A 24,420-nucleotide genomic window follows, 5' to 3' on the forward strand; every position below is an offset into this window, starting at 1 on the left:
CATTGCCCACGTGAGCATTGAAGTCTCCCAGCAGTACGAGGGAGTCCCCAGAAGGTATGCCCTCTAGCACCCCCTCCAGGGACTCCAAAAAGGGTGGGTACTCCGAACTGCTGTTCGGTGCATACGCACAAACAACAGTTAGGACCCGTCCCCCCACCCGAAGGCGAAGGGAGGCTACCCTCTCGTCTACCGGGGTAAACCCCAATGTACAGGCTCCAAGTCGGGGGGCAATAAGTATACCCATACCCGCTCGGCACCTCTCACCGGGGGCAACTCCAGAGTGGTACAGAGTCCAGCCCCTCTCAAGGAGATTGGTTCCAGAGTCCAAGCTGTGCGTCGAGGTGAGTCCGACTATATCTAGCCGGAACATCTCAACCTCGCGCACTAGCTCAGGCTCCTTCCCCTTCAGAGAGGTGACATTCCATGTCCCAAGAGCCAGCTTCTGTAGCCGAGGATCGGACCGCCAAGGTCCCCGCCTTCGGCCACCACCCAACTCACACTGCACCCGACCTCCTTGGCCCCTCCCATAGGTGGTGAGCCCATGGGAAGGGGGACCCAAGTTGCCTCTTCGGGCTGTGCCCGGCCGAGCCCCATGGGTGCAAGCCCAGCCACCAGGCGCTCGCCATCGAGCCCCACCTCCAGGCCTGGCTCCAGAGTGGGGCCCCGGTGACCCGCATCCGGGTGAGGGAAAACGCCGTCCAAATTTTTTATTCGTCATAGGAGGTTTGTTAAACCGCACTTTGTCTCATCCCTCACCTAGGACCAGTTTGCCTTGGGTGGCCCTACCAGGGGCATAAAGCTCCGGACAACAGGCAACCACGGTAAGGTGGCGGTTCGAGGAGGGGATCTTTATGATAAGTTATATAAAAAGTACAGTGGATTCAGAAAGTATTCAAATTTTTCACTTTGCACAGTTTATTGCAAATCACAGAGGATGGCAGAGAATTCTTTAGATTTCATGGCTTGGTCTTTGTCCAGATATGCAATGTGAATTGTGGGACCTTTTATACACAGGTACACATGTGCCTTTCTAATGATGTCCAATCAGTTCAGTTTGTCTACTCAAGATCTAGACACATCTCAAAGAGAATTAAAGCAAACAGGAGGCATCCGACCCTCAATTTGAAGTGCCAAAGGAAAGGGTCTGAATACTTCCAGGAATGAGAGATTTCAGTGCTTGATTTTTAATACACTGTCAAATCTTTCTGGAAAACATGTTTCACATTGTCATTATGGGTGACTCAGTGTAGATAGATAGATAGATAGATAGATAAATAGATAGATAGATAGATAGATAGATAGATAGATAGATAGATAGATAGATAGATAGATAGATAGATAGATAGATGTGAAAAGCACTATATAACAAATAGATAGATAGATGAGCATGAAAGGCACTAGAATAGATAGATAGATAGATAGATATGAAAGGCACTATATAACAGATAGTTAGATGTGAAAGGCACTATATAACAAATAGATAGAGATAGATGTGAAAGGCACTATATAACAAATAGATAGATAGATATGAAAGGCACTATATAACAAATGGATAGATAGATACAGTGCATCCGGAAAGTATTCCCAACGCATCACTTTTTCCACATTTTGTTATGTTACAGCCTTATTCCAAAATGGATTAAATTCATTTTTTCCTCAGAATTCTGCACACAACACCCCATAATGACAACGTGAAAAAAGTTTACTTGAGATTTTTGCAAATTTATTAAAAATAAAAAAACTGAGAAATCCCATGTCCATAAGTATTCACAGCCTTTGCTCAATACTTTGTCGATGCCCCTTTGGCAGCAATTCCAGCCTCAAGTCTTTTTAAATATGATGCCACAAGCTTGGCACACCTATCCTTGGCCAGTTTGGCCCATTCCTCTTTGCAGCACCTCTCAAGCTCCATCAGGTTGGATGGGAAGCGTCGGTGCACAGCCATTTTAAGATCTCTCCAGAGATGTTCAATCGGATTCAAGTCTGGGCTCTGGCTGGGCCACTCAAGGGCATTCACAGAGTTGTCCTGAAGCCACTCCTTTGATATCTTGGCTGTGGGCTTAGGGTCGTTGTCCTGCTGAAAGATGAACCGTCGCCCCAGTCTGAGGTCAAGAGCGCTCTGGAGCAGGTTTTCATCCAGGATGTCTCTGTACATTGCCGCAGTCATCTTTCCCTTTATCCTGACTAGTCTCCCAGTTCCTGCCTCTGAAAAACATCCCCACAGCATGATGCTGCCACCACCATGCTTCACTGTAGGGATGGTATTGGCCTCGTGATGAGCGGTGCCTGGTTTCCTCCAAACGTGATGCCTGGCATTTACACCAAAGAGTTCAATCTTTGTCTCATCAGACCAGACAATTTTCTTTCTCATGGTCTGAGAGTCCTTCAGGTGCCTTTTGGCAAACTCCAGGCGGGCTGCCATGTGCCTTTTACTAAGGAGTGGCTTCCGTCTGGCCACTCTACCATACAGGCCTGATTGATGGATTGCTGCAAAGATGGTTGTCCTTCTGGAAGGTTCTCCTCTCTCCACAGAGGACCTCTGGAGCTCTGACAGAGTGACCATCGGGTTCTTGGACACCTCCCTGACTAAAGCCCTTCTCCCCCGATCGCTCAGTTTAGATGGCCGGCCAGCTCTAGGAAGAATCCTGGTGGTTTCGAACTTCTTCCACTTCCGGGTGATGGAGGCCACTGTGCTCATTGGGACCTTCAAAGCAACAGAAATTTTTCTGTAACCTTCCCCAGATTTGTACCTCGAGACAATCCTGTCTCGGAGGTCTACAGACAATTCCTTTGACTTCATGCTTGGTTTGTGCTCTGACATGAACTGTCAGCTGTGGGACCTTCTATAGACAGGTGTGTGCCTTTCCAAATCATGTCCAGTCAACTGAATTTACCACAGGTGGACTCCAATTAAGCTGCAGAAACATCTCAAGGATGATCAGGGGAAACAGGAGGCACCTGAGCTCAATTTCGAGCTTCATGGCAAAGGCTGTGAATACTTATGTACATGTGCTTTCTCAATTTTTTTATTTTTAATAAATTTGCAAAAACCTCAAGTAAACTTTTTTCACGTTGTCATTATGGGGTGTTGTGTGCAGAATTCTGAGGAAAAAAATGAATTGAATCCATTTTGTAACATAACAAAATGTGGAAAAAGTGATGCGCTGTGAATACTTTCCGGATGCACTGTAGATAGATACTTTATTAATCCCATGGGGAAATTCACACTACTTGAATAAACGAGTCTCGGTGTGTAAAAATCCATGTCAAAGTAGTAAAAAGTGTCCAGGGAACGAGTCCACATAAAAGAAAGTGGTAGGAGTGAACAGTGAAATAGAGAAAAAGGTAGAAAAAAGGTAGAAAGGTAAAGTCATACACAGAGCTGCTGGAATGGCTGCCACTCGCGGCAGCGCCTGAGTCATGTAAGTGTAGACCGATAGGCAAAAACTGAAAACTTATCCAATTAAAAATGTAATCTACAACAGGCACGTCAAACTCGCTACCATTGGTGGGCCGCTTCGACTGCCATACGTGCGTCAGCGGGCCGCACTGTAACAAATACTATTATACTATTATACAAAGTTACTGTAGCTTTCTTTCCAATATTGAAAACTTTAAAAAATGTAACACTTAAAGTTTAAAGTTTAAAGAAAATCAATTTATTTCCATACAATCTCCGTACAACAGCATACAATTAGAGTCTTAGCCTCTTAGCTAGGTCCTTATATAGGAGTCTTACAGTCTGAGATCTATTTCTTTTGTCCCGACACTTGGCATCTCTAGTTAGTAACCCGTTCGTCAATATCAGGCTTGAAATCTTGTGCAGCTGCAACTTTTATGAGGGATGAATGGTGCTCGACAGTAAGTTTTGGTAGCTTTCATTAATGAAAACAATTGCTCACAAAGGTAAGTGGCTTCTGAACATAGACAGTACTCTCGATGCCAACTTACGGATCTGCACATACGAGGGCGGCAGGTAAGCATACAAGCCTGGCACACCAACTTCATTGTATTTTGCCTTCAGACTAGAATCTGACTGCAGTTCAATCAACTCCATTTGGATATCCTCAGGCGCATTCTCAACGTTGTAAGAGTATGGTGACGTAAACAGCGCCAAGTCCTGTACGTGTGAACTGAAATCACGAAAACGCTCATTGAATTCATTGCTCAGTAATTCAAGTTGGAAAACAAAAATCCAAAAATCTAATTTTACTTTACTAAGTTTACTTCAAAGTTTGTATTGTAAAATAATCTGATATGCAAAAAGCCCCCTGACCTACACTAAATTTACAAACTCAAAAATCACAAACATTTGTTAATAAACAACTCACCAACTTCTCGCGTCCACTTCAGATCTTCAGCTGTAGTCTGCACTAACTGTTCATTACAATACTAGCACAAAATTACATAAAACTAGAGCAAAAAAACGTGAAAATATGCGAACTATTACTACTCATGATGGTCAGTTCTGCCCAGTGGCCAGTCTCAGCAGCCCAGCCAGTAGTGTAGCCTGCCAGGCTGCTGCAGCCTAGCACTTCAGTTGTTACGTCGCGGCTCATTTTATTTGGGTGTTTGGTCAGTGTCATGCCTAGGGTATCCAGGAGCTGATGCCGCAGCTGCAACTATACTAGCAGATGACTTTTCCGGTACCATAATGCATTGGGAAAACGCACTTTTGTCAGAAGGCGGAAGTAAGAAAAGTCAATAAGTAACGGCGAAGATGCAGAACGATTCAATCACAAACGTTAGTAATCATTTTGTACAAGTTTAGTGCTAACTAGGATCTGTCATGCGGGCCGTGGGCCGTGTGTTTGACATGCCAGATCTACAACACAATAATGTGTTTGAAAAGTGAAGGGGTTGGAATACTCCCTACATCCACTCAAAATTATAGGGAATGGGACTTTTTAATTAGTATGGACTCGGCCTGTTTTTATTAATACAAATCTGCTAGTCATGTTGAAGTTAAAGGCATTAATCACTCTCTAGTCTAGATGGATAAATGGTCCATATTGAGCCAGCAGCAGGCAGACATAAGTTTCAGGATGGAGTCTTTGAATGTTGTTATACGTGGTGGTTGACAGAAGCCTTGCTTTTTACAGATGGCACTTTCCAATTGAGATGAACACAAGGAAGTGACCTTATTACAGAAACAAAATGACTCGCGATTTTACGGTCCTGACCATTACATGTCCCCTCATGTCTACAGCTGGATTGTTACTGTGCTCAATGCAAAGGTAAGGTGAACTGTAATACATTTTTAAGACAATGCCGAAATGGCACTCTGGAGTAATGGAGCTGAAGGACATGTTAACTGAAATGTGGCACAGAAAAACGATAGCTTTCATCCAGACATTGGTGAACTAAATCAAACAATCATTAACATTAAACTGTGGTGGGCTGGCGCCCTGCCCGAGGTTTGTTTGCTGCTTTGCGCCCTGTGTTGGCTGGGATTGGCTCCAGCAGACACCCGTGACCCTGTAGTTGGGATATAGCGGGATGGATAGATTAACATTAAAGTGTTATCCAACATTCAGTTAATTCATCTGGAACAAAGATGAGTGTATTCCATGACTTCTTGCATTCAATGAATTTGAGGGACTAGTGAACCTGGGCAGCAACACAGCAAAGGTTAAACCCACTAGGCTAAATGTCAGATAAACCCCCTAGAATGTCGTCTACACTCACACGCTCATACACTCCCTCAGACATTCACAGTACCTGTCCATCTGTGCCAATCTTGCCCCCACAGTCTGACAGAAGCTCAGACATGTCGTAGTAGCTGTTGAATTCCCACAGGCAGGCCTCAAGGTTCAGATTCCTGTAGAAGCGCAAGGTTTTGGGTGACCGTAGGCTACTGCTGTACTGGTAAGGAGAGGTCTCACCGATCACTTCTGGGTTTTTGGTGGCATCAGTGAGAAAACCATATCTGGTTGGCACCTCGTTGTAATCCAGCAGATTGGAGCACTTATGGTTGCCTACTCTGGTGCCATCGGGGCTCAGCGTCAACTCGAAGTTCGAAAGAGGTCGAGTGGAGATGATGGGTAACATACCTGCAAACATTACAGAAGAGTTAGTTGTGGTCACAATATACATGTGAAAGATGCTTGAAAAGGCAACTCCGACCCCTGCTCTCCGTCCCTGGAGCTATGTAGTGCCCTCTCTTGGCAAAGACATCTGTTAATATTCTTCTAGTCCACCATGACTTTGCTGTCTTTTTATAAAGAATATGAGAGATTCCTGACAACTGCATCCTGCAGCCTCATATGCTGTTGATGGGGCCATCTTGAATATTGATGTTGGTGCCAAGGGTGTATCTCACTCTTCTCTTACACCACCTGCTACTGCTGTCCATCCTTCTGCTCTGGTATGTTAACATAATGGCATCCTTACTAGTGAATAAGTCTCTCTGTCTTTCATAGGCCTATCTGGGCTCTACCTTTGGGCCTGTGCCACCTTTTTATGCTTGCCACTCTCCTGTCAAACAAGCTACCTGTATCAATGACAATGGAAGGAGCTCACCCTAACCCCGACACTGTCATCACTACGCAAGGACTCCCTATTGATGAGATTTCTTGTCTGTTTGGAGGACACAAAATCTCACACCCTTATTTAATAAAAACACCCCAAAGAAGGCTTCATGCAAATCTGAAATGTATACAATAATTTTATAAAAAAATGAACAGTTTTTAATTGGACCTTAATTTTTATTTAAAAGTGAGGATTTGTGTAAAGTCATAATAGTATTAGAAATCCATAAACTGGTGAGCGTTTTTTAACAAGCAAAAACTGGAGCAAAATTTAATATTACAAAAAACACGGCTGCCCCAAAAACACCTTAGAAAGTCCTATAAAATAATGGCATACTGACCATCCATATGAGGCATGGTCACAGTCAGCTTGATGAGGTTAGGGTGGTCCGGATCTTCTGGTCCAGTGTAACGAATCCTTGCTGAGAATGGCTCTGCTCCCACTGTTCCTGCGATGCGGGGCTGACAGAGACCTAGAATTGAAAGAAACAAAAAGGAATTCAGCTGTTTTTGCCTTTTTTTGTGATCGATTGTTTTTATGATGTTTATGAAGAGTCAGAACTTTTTTGATGCAAAAAAATGTAATAAAAAATTACGACATAAAAAATGAGTTCAGTAACATCTTATTACTCTGTTCTGTCCACACTCACCTTAAAACAGAGAATTCACACAACCATGAGAATATCGTATATACATGTAGGGTTATAGAAGTCACTTCACTAACACTTCTACATAACAAACACAGATTCTGACATGCACAATGCTCATACTCAATAAATAAAGACAGATATCCATACACTAGTAAAGATTTTGTTTTGTATTCCATTACCTTCATCCCTGTTAATTGGAATGATGGGGCTGAGCAGCTCCAGACCAGCATCTCCATTAGCATTGAAGGCCCTCGCTCCACATTGCACTCTGGACCCAGCTTGAAAGTAGATGGCGTCCAAGGTGATGGATTTTGTGTTTGTGAAGAAGGTATTTGTGTCCACCTCCCGCATTGGACTAGTGACCCCATCTGGACCACTAGGGGCACTAACTAGCCAGCGATATTGTGTCAGGGTGTCATTGATATTCTCTGCTGAGCAGATCGATCCTGTTTTGTCAAACTCAGAATATTTTGGATTACAGGCCTAAGAAAAAATGAGAAAATGACAGATAATGTGAAATCTGAACATGGCTTGATAAGGTATTATATTAGATAGATAGATCAATCCTACTTGCACTGAACTACAATACATAAACAATTATGCTATTGTATTTAATACTTAGAGATACGGAGTTTTATTTAGGTATTGCCATAAAAGTAACTGACTGGAAAATACAAGTGGAGGCTGAACACCATATAAACCCAGCTGAGAAGGCTCAGCAGCAGGAGATCATTTTGTTAATTGTCAAGCTCTGTGAGTATTGATATTTCTGTTTGGATTTAAGGTTTTTTTGTTTAAGGTTTAATTACATCTTTAAACCTTAATTAATTTAAGGTTTGATTACATCTTGCCTGAAGAAGGGGCCTGAGTTGCCTCGAAAGCTTGCATATTGTAATTTTTTTAGTTAGCCAATAAAAGGTGTCATTTTGCTTGGCTTTTCTCTACATTCATAATGGCTAACACGGTACGACACCCTAGTACTACAGGTTTTTTTGTGAAATTCTTGCCTGTTTTTCTTGTATTCTGCCCACAGATTGTGTATTGAGACTTGTTTGCTGTGAATTGCCTTTAAGCAAGACTTTCTGTCATTTTTCTGCTCTGTTGCAAATTTTGTCCATTTTTAATTTTTGCTGATAAAGAGCTTTTGTTGCCAATTTTTGCTCACAAGCTAGGGGTTCACCATTATCCTCCTACTTGTGGAACTTCTTCATAGAAGAATTTTTATTGTTTTTCCAGCTCCTCATTTTTGAAGCCTGCTTCGGCTGAAGCCAGCAGGTGGCATGTGGGTTGTAGCTGAATTAAATTGAGCCTATGCTGGGGAGATTAATGAAGGTTCTGTCCTGCTTCTGGGCTCATTTTTGGAGTCCTCACACCCGTTCTTCCTATGTGAAGACTCCATTTCATGACACTTGGAAATGAAGCTAAACAAACACTAATGGCAACGTTGGTAGATCCAAGTCACTAATTCCTACATATGGACATTCTTACCGTTACACACACTACTGGATATCCTGTGGATGGATTGCTTTTTGCTTTTGCTGTATCATCGTACATCAACAGAGAGACCACCTGTGGCACGGCTGGAAACGTGACATCTGCCACACTGTCCATTTCTTCAATATACACAATTGCTTTGCTCATCTGTCCAAACAAACAAGTGTTTACAGTTAATCACCTTAGTAGACATTTTTGCAGACAACATGGCAAAAGCAATCAACACACAACAGCTACAGGTAAATGATTTTTGGTTTTAGTATTTATGTTCTGGATCTGCTACCATACAACACAAAAACTGCATTTTGACCAACATTCATGTAAGCCCCTACTCTTAACTTTTAAATAAGATTTTGAAATTAATATGAAACCATCTTCCAGCATTTGAAAAGTGTTTTTGCTCTGTCTTTTGTGTGGGATGTCTAAAATAAAAGTTCAAACTCAGTGATGGGAGAAAACTGAGACTTTAAATAAAGAATATACTGTATCTGTACAATCAAAATGCATGCAAAACGTTCGAAGTTTTTATTTTTGTCCTTCTTAAGCAAGGCTTGTGCGTATTAACATACGTGTTACATTTCCAAAAAAAAAGGAGTTTGCATGTTCTCCCCGTGTCTGCGTGGGTTTCCTCCGGGCGCTCCGGTTTCCTCCCACAGTCCAAAGACATGCAGGTTAGGTGGATTGGCAATCCTAAATTGGCCCTAGTGCGTGCTTGGTGTGTGGGTGTGTTTGTGTGTGTCCTGCGGTGGGTTGGCACCCTGCCCGGGATTGGTTCCCTGCCTTGTGCCCTGTGTTGGCTGGGATTGGCTCCAGCAGACCCCCGTGACCCTGTGTTCGGATTCAGCGGGTTGGAAAATGGATGGATGGATGGATTTCCAAAAAAGTTGACAACTCTTTAGTATACAATTCCCATGCCAAGGGACAAGTGTGAAGACATGATACAAAATGTATGGAATTACACAAAAGCACACCCTGCTGAAAATCAGGTGACTAATGTGCTCACCAGTTTAGACACATTTCTGTTTATTACAATATGAGGGTGCTAACAGATAGATAGATAGATAGATAGATAGATAGATAGATAGATAGATAGATAGATAGATAGATAGATAGATAGATAGCGTAGTTGGCATGATTAGATAGATAGATAGATAGCGTAGTTGGCAGGATTAGATAGATAGATAGATAGATAGATAGATAGATAGCGTAGTTGGCAGGATTAGATAGATAGATAGATAGCGTAGTTGGCATGATTAGATAGATAGATAGCGTAGCTGGCAGGATTAGATAGCTAGATAGATAGATAGATAGCGTAGTTGGCAGGATTAGATAGATAGATAGATAGATAGCATAGTTGGCAGGATTAGATAGATAGATAGATAGCGTAGTTGGCAGGATTAGATAGATAGACAGATAGATAGCGTAGTTGGCAGGATTAGATAGATAGATAGATAGATAGCGTAGTTGGCAGGATTAGATAGATAGATAGATAGATAGATAGCGTAGTTGGCATGATTAGATAGATAGATAGATAGCGTAGTTGGCAGGATTAGATAGATAGATAGATAGATAGATAGATAGATAGATAGATAGATAGCGTAGTTGGCAGGATTAGATAGATAGATAGATAGCGTAGTTGGCATGATTAGATAGATAGATAGCGTAGCTGGCAGGATTAGATAGCTAGATAGATAGATAGATAGATAGCGTAGTTGGCAGGATTAGATAGATAGATAGCATAGTTGGCAGGATTAGATAGATAGATAGCGTAGTTGGCAGGATTAGATAGATAGATAGCGTAGTTGGCAGGATTAGATAGATAGATAGATAGATAGATAGATAGATAGATAGATAGATAGATAGATAGATAGATAGATAGATAGCGTAGTTGGCAGGATTAGATAGATAGATAGATAGATAGATAGCGTAGTTGGCAGGATTAGATAGATAGATAGCGTAGCTGGCACGATTAGATAGCTAGATAGATAGATAGATAGATAGATAGATAGCATAGTTGGCAGGATTAGATAGATAGATAGATAGATAGTGTAGTTGGCAGGATTAGATAGATAGCGTAGCTGGCAGGATTAGATAGCTAGATAGATAGCGTAGCTGGCAGGATTAGATAGCTAGATAGATACATAGATAGATAGATAGATAGATAGATAGATAGATAGATAGATAGATAGATAGATAGATAGATAGATAGATAGATAGATAGATAGATAGATAGATAGATAGTGTAGTTGGCAGGATTAGATAGATAGATAGATAGATAGATAGATAGATAGATAGATAGATAGATAGATAGATAGATAGATAGATAGATAGATAGATACTTTATTAATCCCAAGGGGAAATTCACAAGGAGACATACTACACCTAGAGATGCTCTACATATGTTTTTATGATACATTTCTTTTTTTCCCATGCTGAAGGACATACAGTATGTTAAAATCACAACTCATTTTATCGATGAATATAAGGAACAGGTTGTTAACATTTGTGTTCAGAGAGTAAGCAGCACCCAACAGGAGGCACTACCAGGTTATGATTGCGGGAAAGCACATTGTGGAAGGAGAGCCAATAATAAATAATCAAATGGGGGTGAAAGGCCTACAAAAAATGATCATGTCAATAGTCAAAAAAAATGACAAATGGACAGACTGGTCTCTTTTCCTTTGTCCAACTTTTTATTTTCTTATGTTGTAAGTCTCTCTGGTCTGGCTTCTGACACATGCTCAGTAACTGACAGCAGGCCCATCAGTGACACAAAGCTTTTTAAGGTACCAACGTAAATATAAACAACCAACATAAAAAGACACCCACCTGAGTTTCAGCAACCATGTTCTCATCAGGTTTCATGTGAATTGTGAAAGCCTCTCTCATCTCTCGCACCCCATCATACAAAATTTCCACTTCAACAAAGTGCTCCGTTTCCCCTTCTTTAAATTCAATGTCTAAAAAGACAAATGGCATAAATATATATATACAGTATATATATATACATATTGCTTAAAATATACAGTAGTTTTAAATGTGGTGTCACAGGTGGCTGGGGGTGGTACCCAGCCGGGACGCCCTGGAGGACCAGAGGAGGGCTTATGCCTCCCCCAAACCACGTGGGGGTGACCGCTCTGTTGGCTTTGGGGACCACAGGAACAGAGCTTGGAAGCTCAACCCTATAGGGGCCCGTGGTCACCGCCAGGGGGTGCCCCAATGCCTTTGGAGCCCTAGCCCTCAGTGCTTCCGCCACACCCGGAAGTGCCTGGGGGGAAGAGGATCGGGGACACCCGGAGTGCTTCCAAGTGCGCAGCTGGCACTTCCACCACACTGGGGAGTGCTGGCGGAAGATTGTCGGGAGGCACCTGGAGCACATCCGGGTGACTATAAAAGGGGCCGCCTCCCTCCATTCAGGGGCTGGAGTCGGGAGGAAGAGGACGGAGCTCAGAGGACAGGAGTGGAGGTGGTCAGGAGAAGAGGCATTGTGAGAGGCCTGGACTGTGGGTGATTTAGTACAGGAGTACTGGGTTGTGCTGTCACTTTGTAAATAGTATAAATAAAGCATGTGTGGTGATTTAAACATGTCTACCTGTCTGTGTCCGGGCTGCTTTCCACAGTGGATTTGAAAGACATCTTTCATTTTGCAAAATTTATAACCCCAAAAGAAGAAAGACTGGTAGAGCAAGAATGTACCCTGCCAAGCGAAATCTGATGGACTTATTTTTCCAGACTGTGGTGTTCAGCATTGGGAACAGAGCAAAATATTGATTCTTGGTCATTAGGTTCAAGTAATGTCTGTGGCACCTTCAACTTTCTTTGTGTGGCCAAGAACCGAGTCACTCTTCCCCTTAATTAGAAGCAGCTGAACACCATCAAATCAAATGAAAAAGTCATATAATCAAAGGAAAAATAACTTTTTAAATTAAAGCAAAATAATTCCTAATATCTGCACTGTCAAAATGAATCCAGATGTGTATTCCAGCCTTTCCCAAATATTTTAAACATAATTTTTCAATATTTTCAATAAATTACACGTATTAATGTATAATTTATATATTGGGGACAAATAAAATTCTATCTGTATACTATAGGGTGGCACAGGGAAAGGAGATATGCTACATCAAAACTGCACAGAAGAAAAAGCCCCAAATTATCAGTGAAACAGCAGTGTAGGAGCCCAGGAGTGCTATTGGTACTGGTAAAAAAAAAAAAAAAAAACATCATTGGTAATGTTTTATCTATTTTCTGTTTTCTCTTTTTGGTTTATTTATATTTTTTCTCATTTCTGTTACTGGCATCATTGATGATGCCATCTGGAATATTTATTTCTATGGCACTGTTTTCATGTGCAGCTCATTTTGTCATGTCCACCATCATAATTAAGGCCAAGCCACAGTGATAATTATTCAAAACTTTTTTTCAAAAAGAAAAGTCACTTCTGGAAGTGAAAACTTGCATTCCCCCAAAGAATTGAATTTCTGGTTTCAGGTTTTGGTTTTGATTTTTAAAACTGATTTGCCCTTCTGTTTTGGTCACATATTCGTGTATACAGCCACGGTACTTTTTACCGTATTTTGCCTGCTCACTAGAGGAAGCTGTAGACAGAGACAGAGCTGGAGGTGACAGAATTAAAGATGTTAAGATTCGCATTGAGTGTGACGAGGATGGACAGGATTAGAAATGAGGACATTAGAGGGTCAGCTCAGGTGGGACGGTTTGGGAGACAAAGTCAGAGAGGCGAGATTGCATTGGTTTGGACATGTACAGAGGAGAGATGAGGGGTATAATGGGAGAAGGGTGCTAAGGATAGAGCTGCCAGGGAAGGGGAACAGAGGAAGGCCTAAGAGAAGGTTTATGGATGTGGTGACAGAGGACATGCAGGTGATGGGTGTGACAGAACAAGATGACGAGGACAAGAAAATGTGGAAGAAGATGACCCGCTGTGGCAACCCCTAAAGGAATCAGCCGAAAGAAGAATAAGAAGACTAGAGGAAACTCTAGCCCGTTATTGCAATAGTCCAAGACTTTTTATGTTTCTAGAAATGATTCTGGGACCAGAGGTGAATGTGGTAAAGCTGCGTTGGGCCAGAGAGAGGCATGAAATAGGAAGAGAGATAATAATAATAATAATAATAATAATAATAATAATAATAATAATACATTTTATTTATTTGTAGGTGCCTTTCTAAACACTCAAGAACTCCGAACAATAGATAAAACACAGATTATAAACAAAACTAAAATACAAAAATTAAAATTAGACAGAGCAATTGTAATCAGAGAGAAAAAGCCGTCTTAAACAAATAAGTTTTAAGTTTAGATTTGAAAAGTGAGAATGATTCAATATTTCTAAGCTCAGATGGTAGTGAGTTCCAGAGCTGGGGAGCAGAGCAACTGAATGGTGGTAAGACGGATGAAGGGGACAGTCAAGTGGATGGAGGAAGAGGATCTAAGGGTACGGGAGGGAATGGCAACATGGAGGAGGTCAGACAGATATGGAGGGGCGAGGTTGTGAAGAGCCTTAAAAGTTAACAGAAGAATTTAGAATTGAATGCGGAACTGAACTGGAAGCCAATGAAGCTGATATGGTGACTAGAGGGGGTTCTAGTAATGATGTGGGTGGGCAGCTGAATTCTGGACCAGTTGAAGCTTATAAAGAGATTTGGGAACAAGACCAAAGAAAAGGGAATTGCAATAATCGAGACGAGAAGTGACAAGGCTATGAATGAGGACAGCAGTGGTGTGGGGAGTGACGGAGGGGCGAATACGATTAAAGTTACACAAGTGAAAATATGGAGACAGTGAGATGTTATTGATGTGGGCTGAAAGGATAAAGGACTGTCAAGGATGACACCTGTGGGGAAGGGGAGACAGAGGAATTATCAATAACAAAGGAAAAATGATCAGTTTTGGATAATGTTGGTTTTATACCAATGAGGAGAACCTCAGTTTTGTCACTTGTTATTTAATTTAAGAAAATTTGAAGAAAACCAGAATTTGATTTCTGTTATGCAATCAATAAGTGAGGAGGGTGGAAAGGAAGCAGTAGGTTTGCTAGTGAGATAGAGCTGGGGGTCATCAGCATAACAGTGGAAGCTAATGTTAGATTTACGAAAGGGGAAGGAGGTAAATAATGAAAAGGAGGGGTCCCAGGACAGAGCCCACCTGAAGTAACAGCGGTGGGTTGGGATGTGAAAGTTTTAAGCTGAACAAACTGAGTGCGGCCTGAGAGGTAGGATCTGAACCAATCTAGTGGAGTGTGGGTAATGTCAATCGAAGATCATCTATTGAGAAGAGTCGTGTGACAAATAGTGTCAAAGGCTGCACTCAGATCAAGGAGGATGAGAATAGGAATTAAACCAGAATCAGCTGCCATAAGGAGGTCATTAGTCATTTTTATAAGTGCCGTTTCTGTACTGTGGAGGGGACGAAAACCAGACTGGAACTGTTCATACAGATTATTTTGAGATAAATGAGAATGAAGTTGAATAGCTACTATTTTTTCAAGAATTTTGGAAATGAAGGGTAGAATAGAAATAGGACGGAAATTACTTAAATTAGTCAGATCGGCACCAGGTTATTTCAGCATTGGGGTTATTGCAGCAGTTTTAAAAATATGAAGGAACAGTACCAGTAGTGAGAGAAGAGTGGATTATAGCAGAGATAAGAGGGACCAGAGAGGGGAGGCAGGCTTTGACCAGAACTGTAGGGAGGGGGTCCGGTTGACAGCTGGATGGCTTAGACTTACAGGCAAGAGATGGGGTGAAGTTACACTTCCAGCTAGAAGAGATGTAGATCTGTGAAAAAGACCACGACAGACGGCGAGAAGGCAGAGTACTTTGGCAGGAAAGGAGAGGTGAGTAATTGAATGAGCTACTCAACCTAACAGATGGGGTCATTGTATAGCAAACATGAAGAGGCATCAGGGTTTTCTTTTTTTTGTTTCTTTTTCCTTTGGCAGTTTGCGTTTTCCAAACATTAATGCCCACCTTGTGTATTTCATATTTACAATAAACACGTTCGTATTGGCATTTCTGACTCTCTAGCCATGGAGCCATGGAGAGATGCCATGAGGGCAGTTTGTCTTGTTACAAATGCATATGTAGATTATATGTAGGTTATGGTGGGTGTCATAAATGCAGCCACCTAGGTTAAATATCCCAACCCGGTCTTTGTCTTTGTTCTCTCCATGTCTGAATGGAATTTTTCTACTGGGTACTCCTGGATTCCTCCCCATGTCTCCAGCGCTGTTTAGGTTAAGTTAATTGGTGAATCTAAATTACCGTATATATTCTCACGTATGGGGCGGAGTGGTGGCTCTGTGGCTAAGGATCTGTGCTGGTATCCCGAAGGTTGCCGGTTCAAATCCCAATCACTGCCAAAAGAGATCCTACTCTGCTGGGCCCTTGAGCAAGGCCCTTAACCTGTAATTGCTCCAGGGGCGCTGTACAATGGCTGACCCTGCGCTCTGACCCCAAGCGGTATGTGAAAACTAACAAATTCCTAATACAAGAAATTGTATAAGGCGAAATAAAGAACAAAAACGAGTATAAGTCAGATCTTGAAACCCGAAAAATTGATCATAAGATCAGACCCCAGCTTATACGCCTGTTCAAAAATATGACACTTAAATTTTTATTTTTCTTGCCTCCTCCAATCCTGCACCAGTTTCTCAGATGCATCGAATTTTGTTGCAGCAGCGCAGGTACCGGTTTCTTTCGTCACTTCAATGACTTTTAATTTAAAACCAGCTTCATATTTTCTTCTGATCGAATGCTCCATCGTAGATAAGGGATGCTCTTACAGTAAAGGTGTATGAGGGTGTGAGATACAAAACACATAAAACAGCGCAAATGTCGCTTCGGAATAGTTTGGGCATCACCGTGTGGTCACGTAGGCACAATAGAGAGAGGGGTTAGGAGCACACGTTGGTACAGAGCATTGCCACACCCACGCCGTGTGCTCCGTGGTGACTCTCTCAGGTGGGCGTTAGCATATTAGAATCTCTTGGACCAATAGCGTGAGCTTTCCGCATTCGACTTATATGACCGACATTATAAAATACCAGAAATTATACAGTACGTTAAAATTAACTCCCAACTTATCCACGGGAGAACTTATCTGCTTGTATATACGGTAGTCCTATGAGTGTATACGCAAGTGGGCCATGTGATGAGCTAGTATGGGTTGCTTACGGCCTTGTGTCCAGTTGTACTGTAATGGATTAAACTGCTTTTTGAACATTATGTGTTTAAAGGGGGTGAGCAGGTGGATATTTGATTTCTAGCCTCACTAATATATTAACCCTTAACCTTATCCCACCTTACCTTCAGACAAAGGGTTATAATCTTCTCCAGATGTGGCAGACCCATCTTTGGTATGGATTCTCACAATAGACACTTTGGAAGTGTCTCCCAGCCTCAGGATAGGAATCCTCACCAAAGCTGTTTCTCCGGGCTCTTGTGGCTCTTTGACGCTATATTTGATCTCTGAAAACTTGATGATGGATTCTGTTGAAAAGAACAAACATAAAATTAACACCTCAATGAGTTTTCCTTTGACTTCAGTGGCCCAAGGGGCCTTCTCAGTAATAAGAATGTTGACTTACTGTCGCCTTCGTCTTTTATGTTGATCAGTGTCTCTTTCTGTTCACCCAAGCTTGCCCCAAATGGCGATTCACTTTTTGGTGATCCCAGCACTAAACGAAACTCTTCCTCTTCTTCATAAATCGTGTCATTCACTAGCATAACCACACAGGGTTTTTCAGTCTCACCTACCAGAAACAAAAAGAAAACAGCAACCATCTTATGTAAGATATCAAAGGATGGATAGAAAGTGCATACATTAAACAGGCACATTGAATTCCCCAGGCAAAATGAGAAACAATTCATTGCTTTGACCTCAAAACAAAACAGAAATTTGATAAATGAATTGATACAATTGTGTAGTCTACAAGGATGCTATGTGAGCCCACCTGAAACATCAACTAAGCATTTCATCACAAGATCCTAATCCAGAGGCAGGTCATAAAGTGCCAACCTGCCAGGCTCATGCAAAATAATTAAGATATAACTCTCACGGTTCAGCCAGGATCATGGCCTGGCCCTGGCTCATTTATTTCTGGTTTATTTAGTCGTTTTCATATTTTGTTATTAATTTTGTTTTGGGTTCATTTAACATTATGATTTTCTTTGACATTGTGTTGTTTAATAATTGGGCAGAGTGGTGGCTCTGAGGCTAAGGATCTGCGCTGGTATCCCGAAGGTTGCCGGTTCGTATCCACTGAACAGGATCATCTCCAGACAGAGGAGCAGCTTCAGAGACAGGCTGCTGTCACCGTCCTGCTCCACTGACAGACTGAGAAGATCGTTCCTCCCCCAAACTATGTGACTCTTCAATTCAGCCCTTTGGGTAAACGTTAACATTATTCAAAGTTATTGTCTGTTATACCTGCATTGTTATCACGCTATTTCTAACTACATTACACCACAAAAAGTGACAGAATGGAACACTGGGAATGTTTGAACCGAAAGTCGTTGGGTGGAATTGTTCGAACACTTTAACACCAATAATTTGAATCATACCAACTCTCGTATAATTATTGAATATATTTTATGTCTGCCGGCACTAATGCACCCTTACAAAGGGTCTTTTCTCTTATGAATAAGTTGTGGACGAGCGAAACAACACAATTGCAAGTCACAGTTCTTAAAGCAATGTTTATTACCAAAGTAAATTTTAAAAAATCCTGCCAAGAATTTCATCCATCCATCCATCCATTTTCCAACCTGCTGAATCCGAACACAGGGTCACGGGGGTCTGCTGGAGCCAATCCCAGCCAACACAGGGTGCAAGGCAGGAAACAAACCCTGGGCAGGGTGCCAGCCCACCGCAGGGCACACACCCCAAGCACACACACTAGGGGCAATTTAGAATCATCAATGCACCTAACCTGCATGTCTTTGGACCGTGGGAGGAAGCCCACGCAGACACGGGGAGAACATGCAAACTCCACACAGGGAGGACCTAGGAAGTGAACCCAGGTCTCCTTACTGCGAGGCAGCAGTGCCACCACTGTGCCACTGTGTGTCCCCTGTGTTGTTTGAAAGTACCACACTGCAGATAATGTACATTGACTGCCACTCCCCAGAAAAGTAAATCCATATTTGGTTGAGCTTTTTGAGATGAATCCTGTTCGGCTGATTCAGAACTGGAAGAGTTTGGAGTAGGTGATGCTACAGGGTATTTGATGAACTTTCCCACATTCATTAGCTTTCCTAATGAAGAGGGTGGTGTAGACATGGGGAGAACATGCAAACTCCACGCAGGGAGGACCCGGGAAGCGAATCTGGGTCTCCTAACTGTGAGGCAGCAGCGCTACCCACTGCGTCACTGTGCCGCCCATGAGACAACACATTGACCAAAATATAAGTGACTCACTAAGATGAATTTAACAAATGTTTTTGTCCCTGTCTTATTCACAGCTACTGGGGCCTTTTTATTGTGTACTCCAAAAATAAAGAAACTATAAGTTTTTTGATAAAATGATTGGCTTCCCTTCTAATTATTTGTTGTAGCACATTAAGCAATGTATATACATGTATCACACAATGCTATGGTAGGAAGAGCAGTCTGTCCAATCAGTGCGGATAATTCCTCCGGTACCTGGCAAGAAGGTGATGATGGAGTTGTCAGTATTAGGCCGCTCATCGTAGTCAATCATGACCTGTGCTGAGCCCTGGCGTGTGTAGCACCTCACGGTTGATTTATAATTGATGTCTCCACTGCGGTGCACCATTGCAATAGCCTGCCCGTCGTTTTCATTCACAGTGTAGAAGGGCTCCTTAAATTGAACTTTTGGCACTGAAAAAGACAGACAATGGAAAGAGAAAAATACAAATGAGGTTTCACGATTCAGACAATTTCATTACAACATTATTCTATTCTTTGAATTGAATTGGATTTTATTTAAAAACTAGTCTCACTTGCTCCACTGTATGGTCATGGCGAGTGGATCTGAGCCTATTAAAACAGTATTGAGTGCAAACTACGAACCAACTCTGGACAGGATGCCTGTCCATTATATGATATAACATTCAGAATCCATATTCAGGATTGTGTCGTGGAGCCCATGGGGCTTAAGGTAAGAAAAAGTTCTGGGCAGATTGTGAGGTAAACACACACACACACACACACTGTCAGTTTGGAATAGTCAGTTAATCAGGTCTTGGTGGAGTGATAGGAGCACCAGAGTACACTCCACACAGACAATAACCAGGTACAGGACTTGAACCCAGGACACTGGATTAATAATACATACATTTTATTTATACAAGGCGCCTTTCTAAGTACCGAACAAACAATAATGGGCTGATAGTGCTAATTAATGAGCCATTGCAGTTGTGGTAATATGACATGACCTACTTTAATTAAAGGGAAAAGGTGACTAATTCTAGTGGATGTTTTAGGTGTCACTATCTAATTTAGTTTATATCCTTAAAAATGTATTATTTTAATAGCAAATCCTTTATCATCTTCAAACCATGGTACTTACAATCTGAGAGTGAGTCATTGATGATGATGGTCGTCTTGCTGGGCTCGCCCAACACTGCATTCATTGGCATTCTGAGGACCAGCTCAAACATCTCTGGGCCCTCCAGCACAGGCTGTCCGAGGTCATCAAGGATTGTAACTCGGAATGTCTGCATTGTAACCCCAGGAGCAAAATCCAGATTTCTGCTAATGCCCACATAGTCAACTCCAGCTGTAAAGACAACAGGACACATACTGTAGCTTTAGTGTGACCTTATCATTGCTGTGTTTATCACAGGGACAAAGGCTGAACTAACATACCCTCTGCTGACATTGGCTCTGTTTTTCTGGAGCGCACTGTGACAGTGGCAGTCTTTGAGAGATCAGTTCCAGTCCTCCATACTCGTACCTCCACGTAGCCAGTACTTTCATCAACTGAATATTCTGTCTCTCCAAAGTAAAATGAAGGCTCTGTGAAAATACAAAAACAAAAATAAGCATGAATGAATGTCACGTGGACTTGTGAAGGGGCCACCCTGATAACTTTATTCACATTAGCTCATATCAAATATTACTCATGAGGGTAGGGCTACAATATTCTAGAAAGATCCTTGGGACCAATGCAGAAGGAACTTCACGAAAAGGTATCTATCTATCTATCTATCTATCTATCTATCTATCTATCTATCTATCTATCTATCTATCTATCTATCTATCTATCTATCTATCTATCTATCTATCTATCTATCTATCTATCTATCTATCTATCTATCTATCTAATCCTGCCAACTATGCTATCTATCTATCTATCTAGATCGTTTCCAGCCGTGCCACAGGTGGTCTCTCTGTTGATGTACGAAGATACAGCAAAAGCAAAAAGCAATCCATCCACAGGATATCAAGTAGTGTGTGTAATGGTAAGAATGTCCATATGTATGAATTAGTGACTTGGATCTGCCAACGTTGCCATTAGTGTTTGTTTAGCTTCATTTCCAAGTGTCATGAAATGGAGTCTTTACATAGGAAGAATGGGTGTGAGGACTCCAAAAATGAGCCCAGAAGCAGGACAGAACCTTCATCTATCTATTGTATAGTGCCTTTCATATCTATCTATCTATTGTATAGTGCCTTTCATATCTATCTATCTATCTATCTATCTATCTATCTATCTATCTATCTATCTATCTATCTATCTATCTATCTATCTATCTATCTATCTAGGTTTAGGTTTAGGTTTAGGTTAGGTTTAGGTTTATTTGTCATATATAGGTTAACACAGGGTCAACATACAATGAAATGTGTATAACGAGAAAAACAAGTCACTCAGCCTAGATCTATCATATAGTGCCTTTCATTTCTATCTATCTATCATATAATGCCTTTCATATCTATCTATCTATCTATCTATCTATCTATCTATCTATCTATCTATCTATCTATCTATCTATCTATCTATCTATCTATCTATCTATCTATCTATCTATCTATCTATCTATCTATCTATCTATCATATAGTGCCTTTCATTTCTATCTGTCTATCTAATATATAATGCCATTCATTTCTATCTATCTATTAATTAATTACCTTTTACTAATGAACATACATTACTGCGACAGTGCTGCAAAGAGGAATGGGCGAAACTGGCCAACAAGACTTGAGGCTGTAATTGCTGCCAAAGGTGTATCGACAAAGTATTGAGCAAAGGCTGTGAATACTTATGGACATGTGCTTTCTCAGTTTTTTTATTTTTAATAAATTTGCAAAAACCTCAAGTAAATGTTTTTTCATGTTGTCATTATGGGGTGTTGTGTGTAGAATTCTGAGGAAAAAATTGAATTTAATCCATTTTGGAATAAGGCTGTAACATAACAAAATGTGGAAAAAGTGATGTGCTGTGAATACTTTCTGGATGCACTGTACGTTTGCACTCTTCACATAACAGGAGAACAGGGAGAGTGTACAGTAGGCCCCCGTTTTGCCTGCAGTTCTGTTCCCCCATTGACATAAATAAACATGTTCACTCTAACAGGGTAATGGTTGACTTCCTGACACCGAGATTTGTTACCTGTCTATGAACAATACTAACAAGGCTAACAGGGAATAAAGCGTAGTCTCCTAGTGATGACAGAGTGAGCTTCCCTTTGACAGACTCATCCAGTTATCTCCAAAAAGCTGAAGCCCTAGATGGACGGCATGTCATCACCCTTCTTTAAAAGTGGCTTAACGCAGAGGCCCTGGCAGCAGCCTTTTAGGGAGTCATACGGTCTGACAGGCGAACAGGAGCAGACAGAAGGAGATCTGCACACCTTTCCCCTGACGATCAAATTGCTGACACAGGAGACGGCGTTGTCTGGGGTGGTGGAATCGTCTTTTGTACTGAAACAAGCGGCCACTGCTGCTGTCTCTTTGAAGGAGGGCTAATATGAGCAGCCTTCAAAAATGAAGTTACTGTCTCCCCTCTCTGAGAAACTCCATTTGGAAGGCCAGGAATCGGGATGTGGTTGTGAGTGTTTTCAACTGACTTGCGTGCCAAGCTGACCTGTGAATTCTCTTAGCGTAAGTGACAATCCATCAAGCCTTTTAAAAGTAAGCACAGAACGGTGATTTAATGCCTGAAGTGACCTATCCCTGCATCTGCACATTTGGCAGACAGAGCTGTACTTCAGAAGGACTTGGGAGTTCTCACCACAAATCACAAGAGCCTGGCATTTCTAGGCATATTTGACCAGAGAATGTAAGCTGTGAATGGCCATTGTTTTAATTCAAGGCCATGGTCTGCAGATTTGGTAGCCGATGAATGAGCGAGCTGGGATTGATTCTATTTGTTCCAACAAAGATGCACACATTCACAAATGTGCTGCTACATCCGTCACAGTGTTGTCTTATTGGCTCTAATGTCAGCAGAAAAAAAATAATTCATGGGAGAGTCTGCTTCGGCAGCCTTACCCCTCGGGTGTGTCGCTCAGAGAAGCAGCTACGGGTCAGACCTTAATGGGGACCCCTACTCCCTCTGCTTGTGTTAACTCTCAGATAAAAAGGGTCTTCTAATCCTCTAATTTCAGTGTGCTTGGCACAAGACCAGACCACTTTTCTCTAGCCACCCAAGCAGACCACCTTAGTTGGTATCTCTTGGCAACCTTTGCCAGCGAATGCAATGGGAAACAGCAGAGTTTATGGAATGAAAAAAAATAAACAAACAAAACCAAGAAAATGATATTAGTGTCTATCAGACCTACCAGAACGTTTCTATCTCGTAACATTCAAACTCTTGTGTTTCTTTCTACCTTTGTTATCCATTCATCCAATTGTGCCCAAATATGGCAGAGCTATTTTTGTTAAAGGTAGGGCATAGTGCCACAGTGATTAGTTTGACTGCAATTTATGAATTTAGAAGTGGCTGCACAGGGTTTTCCTTCAGGTACTTCAATATTTCACAGTCATTCCCACCTCTTAATCAGCCCCCTGATGAATGCGGGCACAGTCTAGGGCTGGTTCCTACTTTGGCACACAATGCCAGTCAGGGCATCTTATATATAATTTGCCAGTCTACTCACTCACTCACTCACTCACTCACTCACTCACTCACTCACTCACTCACTCACTCACTCACGTCTGTCTGAAGCCGAATGTGCAGTCGCCTTCTGCGCAACTGCCCGAAAAACCTTACGAGACTGACATCGCGGCAGGCGGCGGATTTACGTCCGCAAAAATTCAAAGAGAAAGGCGACTTCGATTAAAGCTCTAGAGGCCTGAAAGGCGATTTCAACTACAGCTCCAGGCCTAATTACGCATTCATTCAATACACCTATATCAGGTTTGTGGTGCTTATACTTACTACTATTGCACTCATGCCCGTTTCATCTTATGTTGCCGAAACGGGCTCTTTGTATAGTTTGACAATAAATTAGATTAACCCCTTGTAGACGATTGTTGCAAAATCACTTCAAACCACTTCCGGCCTGAATGCAGCTGAATTGGCATATGTATACTACCAATGCCAGTTGATGCGTATTCAATACGTACCAAGGATTGGAAGCACTGGTCACGGCATCTAGCAGTCGAGGTGGAAATTACATCCGCCTGATGGAAGCGAAATGTTGGTGTGGCCATGCACATGGATTTTGGCTACTAATTTTCGAGAAATTCTCCAAATTTGAGGTAAGTTGTGGTAAGATAAAAATACATACCAGCTTATTGTTTGCTTGTGTGC

The 24,420-nt window shown here is 41.8% G+C and overlaps 1 protein-coding gene and 1 long non-coding RNA gene across 3 annotated transcripts in view; one reads left to right on the forward strand and one right to left on the reverse strand.

Moving 5' to 3' along the window:
* Positions 1–24,420, reverse strand: part of frem3 (Fras1 related extracellular matrix 3) — a 198,626-nt gene that overhangs the window by 21,782 nt on the left and 152,424 nt on the right. The window contains exons 7-16 of the mRNA XM_051928095.1: positions 20,531–20,680; positions 20,232–20,441; positions 19,343–19,540; positions 17,286–17,450; positions 17,005–17,187; positions 11,504–11,634; positions 8,669–8,821; positions 7,360–7,663; positions 6,872–7,003; positions 5,722–6,053 (exon numbers count right to left, since the gene is read on the reverse strand). Of these exons, the coding sequence (XP_051784055.1) occupies positions 5,722–6,053; positions 6,872–7,003; positions 7,360–7,663; positions 8,669–8,821; positions 11,504–11,634; positions 17,005–17,187; positions 17,286–17,450; positions 19,343–19,540; positions 20,232–20,441; positions 20,531–20,680 (1,958 nt within the window). The remainder of the gene's footprint in view (positions 1–5,721; positions 6,054–6,871; positions 7,004–7,359; positions 7,664–8,668; positions 8,822–11,503; positions 11,635–17,004; positions 17,188–17,285; positions 17,451–19,342; positions 19,541–20,231; positions 20,442–20,530; positions 20,681–24,420) is intronic.
* LOC127527928 (uncharacterized) lies at positions 9,731–10,593 on the forward strand. Of its 2 annotated transcripts, none has more exons than XR_007935107.1 (3): positions 9,731–9,917; positions 10,156–10,306; positions 10,447–10,593. It is a non-coding gene; the product is annotated as an uncharacterized LOC127527928 (long non-coding RNA). The 2 variants fall into 2 exon arrangements; XR_007935108.1 differs by having other exon boundaries at positions 10,477–10,593.

The sequence above is a fragment of the Erpetoichthys calabaricus genome, chromosome 5 (genome assembly GCF_900747795.2).
Source record: "Erpetoichthys calabaricus chromosome 5, fErpCal1.3, whole genome shotgun sequence".
NCBI classification, from domain to species: Eukaryota; Metazoa; Chordata; class Cladistia; order Polypteriformes; family Polypteridae; genus Erpetoichthys; species Erpetoichthys calabaricus.